Source organism: Gastrolobium bilobum, unplaced genomic scaffold, assembly GCF_033153095.1.
Source record: "Gastrolobium bilobum isolate Gb01-03AN ecotype WA unplaced genomic scaffold, APGP_CSIRO_Gbil_v1 utg112672, whole genome shotgun sequence".
Classification (NCBI taxonomy): Eukaryota; Viridiplantae; Streptophyta; class Magnoliopsida; order Fabales; family Fabaceae; genus Gastrolobium; species Gastrolobium bilobum.
In genome coordinates, this window is record NW_026899037.1 from 31,467 (window position 1) to 34,515 (window position 3,049).

Here is a 3,049-nt window from a genome sequence, read left to right on the forward strand (position 1 = left end):
ATTAGTTGATAGTTGTCCTTTGTGGTTGGTGGATTAATTGAGTCAATTAATCTGACAGAGACATTCATTATCACAAACTAATGTTATGTATTAAAAAATTATACTAACGAAAAAAAGTGTTGATTTGTTTATTACCATAGGAATTTTTGTGGTTAATATACCCTTCCTCCGCCCAAGAATAACCTGTATCTTTTTATATTTTTAGTCCCTGGCAATATCTTCGAAGTCCTTTTCAGTCTCTGACAATAAAAAAAGATCAAATTGGTCCCTGAAAGTACAAGAAAAGGACCACTCTACATATTTGGGAGTTGACATAAGGACTAACATGGCCCCTTTTTTGTAATTTCAGGGACCAATTTGGTCCTTTTTTATTGCTAGGGACTAAAAAGGACTTCGTAGATATTGACAGGACTAAAAAGAGTGTTTACTCTTATATTTTTTATTGGTACTTTTCCATTTCTAGTTTGCTTATAGACATATAGTATGCAATTGTTGTCCATTCAATTGATTAAAATACTATGCTTTCATATTTTTAATATTATGTAATCAAAATTAATCCTTCTCATAATCTTAACATGAATTTTTATTTGTAGTTTTAATGTGATATTTTATAATATCTCAGCTGAAGTTATTTAATTTGCTCTATAGATTCTAGTTCGATCCTTCTAGTGAATAGTAATACAGGTTAGAGAGAGAACTCAGTATTGTGTTTCTCATTTGAAGCCTGAGCTTGTGGTCACCCCCACGCGGATAAATTGAGTGATAGATAGCTCTTCTTCATCTACATCAAGATTTTCAGCCTCTCCAAATATCATATCTTTCCCAGTTTGATCTCTCTGCTTTTTTTTTTTTTTTGTTCACTCAGTATCCTCCTTCTTACCATGGAAATTCAAGCATAGAAGAGAAGGTTCCACCGTCAAAATCAATCACTCTGGATTTGGCACTTATCCATTAGCTTGTAATTTTTTTATTTTATTTTCTGTCTCTCAAGCCTATATATTTTGTGAAAACAAACTCTCTGGAATTTCTTCTAGATTACATAACTTTTTTATGTGATTTCTGTCTGGTTCCACTAAAAGTCTAAAACTCATTTTTGTCTTCTTTTTCGCTTTCTGCTTAGTGGAATCTAACAACCCATTTTTCCTGAAGCTCAATTTGGATCTTAATACACACCAACCACACACTCCTTAACCCTTTGAATGCCATTTTCCCACTCATTTCTTAAGTTCATAGTTCACTTCCTAAAAACCACACACAAGGCCTCCTCAATCACTTCAAAGGTTTGAACTTTGTTGCCAAATTTTTCAAACCCATTTCCCCTCTATTCATAAAGTGCTTGAAATTCAAGTCCTTTTAGGCACCGAAGGATGCAAGACCCAACAACATTCCAACCCATGAAGCCTAACTTTCCTGAACAAGAACAACTCAAATGCCCACGTTGTGATTCCACAAACACCAAATTCTGCTACTACAACAACTACAACCTTTCACAGCCTCGCCATTTTTGCAAGAATTGTAGAAGGTATTGGACCAAAGGTGGTTCTTTGAGAAACATCCCAGTTGGGGGTGGAAGCAGAAAGACCACAAAACGTTCATCATCAAACTCCAAGCGTTCTGCATCATTATCTTCCCCATCACCATCAGTGTCCTCTGCAGCACAGGTTGCAGCTCCAGAGGCTGACCCGACCCGGGTTTACACTAACCCGGTTGATCAAGACCAACGGGTCCTGAACATTGGTGGGAGTTTCAGTTCCCTTCTGGCATCAAATGGGCATTTTGGGAATCTCTTTGAGGGTCTGAATTCAAGTGGGTCAAGTCTAAAAATGGTGCAAATGGGTGATTTTGAGGAGAATGTGAGTTGTGGCCCAGTTGTGAATTCGGATTCGGGTAGAAACCCGGGGTTAGAGATGCAGAGTAATGGGAACTCAGAGAGCTTTATGGGTATGCAAAATGGTGATTCAGGCTGTTGGAATGGCAGCCATGGCTGGTCTGATCTTGCAATATACACACCTGGCTCAACCTTTCAGTAGAAGCAGAGTTTTTTTAAGGAAAAAAAGAAAAAAAACTGAGCCTTTCTGGTTTAATCCAGCTTCTCAATTATGCTGATTGTTCTTTTTTTATAATCAGACACTATGGTTGTGTAAAGTAAAGAGTTATATAATTTGCCAAGCCTATGGATGGCATGCTATGGAGAATCATAAACCAGAAGGGCATTAAAGCAGCATCCTCTAGGTAAAGGCTTTTTACATATTTATATATATATGGTTGTGATTGGTGTTCTTCAAATTAACCAATGGTGCATATTGGAAAAAGAGAAGAAAGGGAAGTCATTTTTTGAGGGGATAGTGTAGAGGGATGTGAATTATTGTAGTGACTTGTCGTGATCACATGTAATTCGGTATAAGTTTTTCCATAGCTTTTGAAGCATTCCTAGATATATGGAAGTTTACTATATGACAAGTTGTTGTGCATTATGTTTAGATATTTGAGGGTATGTGCGGAGGATATGGAGAAATCTAAAGTACATTGTTTGAAGTTATATATATTGTTTGTACCTTGTCAATGGAGGGCCTGACAACTGACACCTTGTTTTTACTCTCTTAAGTTTCCCATATGAATTTGGGTGTTACAAAAGGGATAAATTATTCTATATCAGTATAAATTATACTTTCCATCTTAGCTGATGATCATATTTATATTTTATGGTTCTAATTTATTAGATATGTGATGCAAGTGTAAGTTGATCCGCCCCAAATTAAAATTGTTAAAATTCTGATTTCCAGTGTTGTTTAGCTTCTTTCAATGGATTTCTGCCAAAATATGTGCAATTGTGTTCATTCTAGTCTTGGGCATATTTTTGAGTCAATGGCTTGTAAAGATCCCTCAAAAGAATGCACCGAATTCCTCCTTAATGTGCTTCCATAACTAAATTGAAGTTGAATTGATTGTCTGATTGTGATCAAGGAGTGTCTGTTCTTTAATGGATGTATGATCATTTACGACCCAGCACATGTGTGCGGTTGCAAACTCAGTTTGGCGAGAAGTTCAT

At 36.3% G+C, this 3,049-nt stretch overlaps 1 protein-coding gene across 1 annotated transcript; it reads left to right on the forward strand.

Annotated features, from left to right (window-relative positions):
• The first annotated feature begins 694 nt into the window (after positions 1–694).
• Positions 695–2,631, forward strand: LOC133286462 (dof zinc finger protein DOF1.7-like). The gene has a single exon (XM_061483878.1). It carries the CDS (start codon positions 1,368–1,370, stop codon positions 2,028–2,030), a length of 663 nt encoding a protein of 220 aa, XP_061339862.1. The 5' UTR covers positions 695–1,367; the 3' UTR covers positions 2,031–2,631.
• Positions 2,632–3,049: the final 418 nt, after the last annotated feature.

Bases quoted from the DNA above. Each gene is read 5' to 3' on its own strand.
- LOC133286462 (XM_061483878.1), top strand. From the start codon at position 1,368: ATGCAAGACCCAACAACATTCCAACCCATGAAGCCTAACTTTCCTGAA.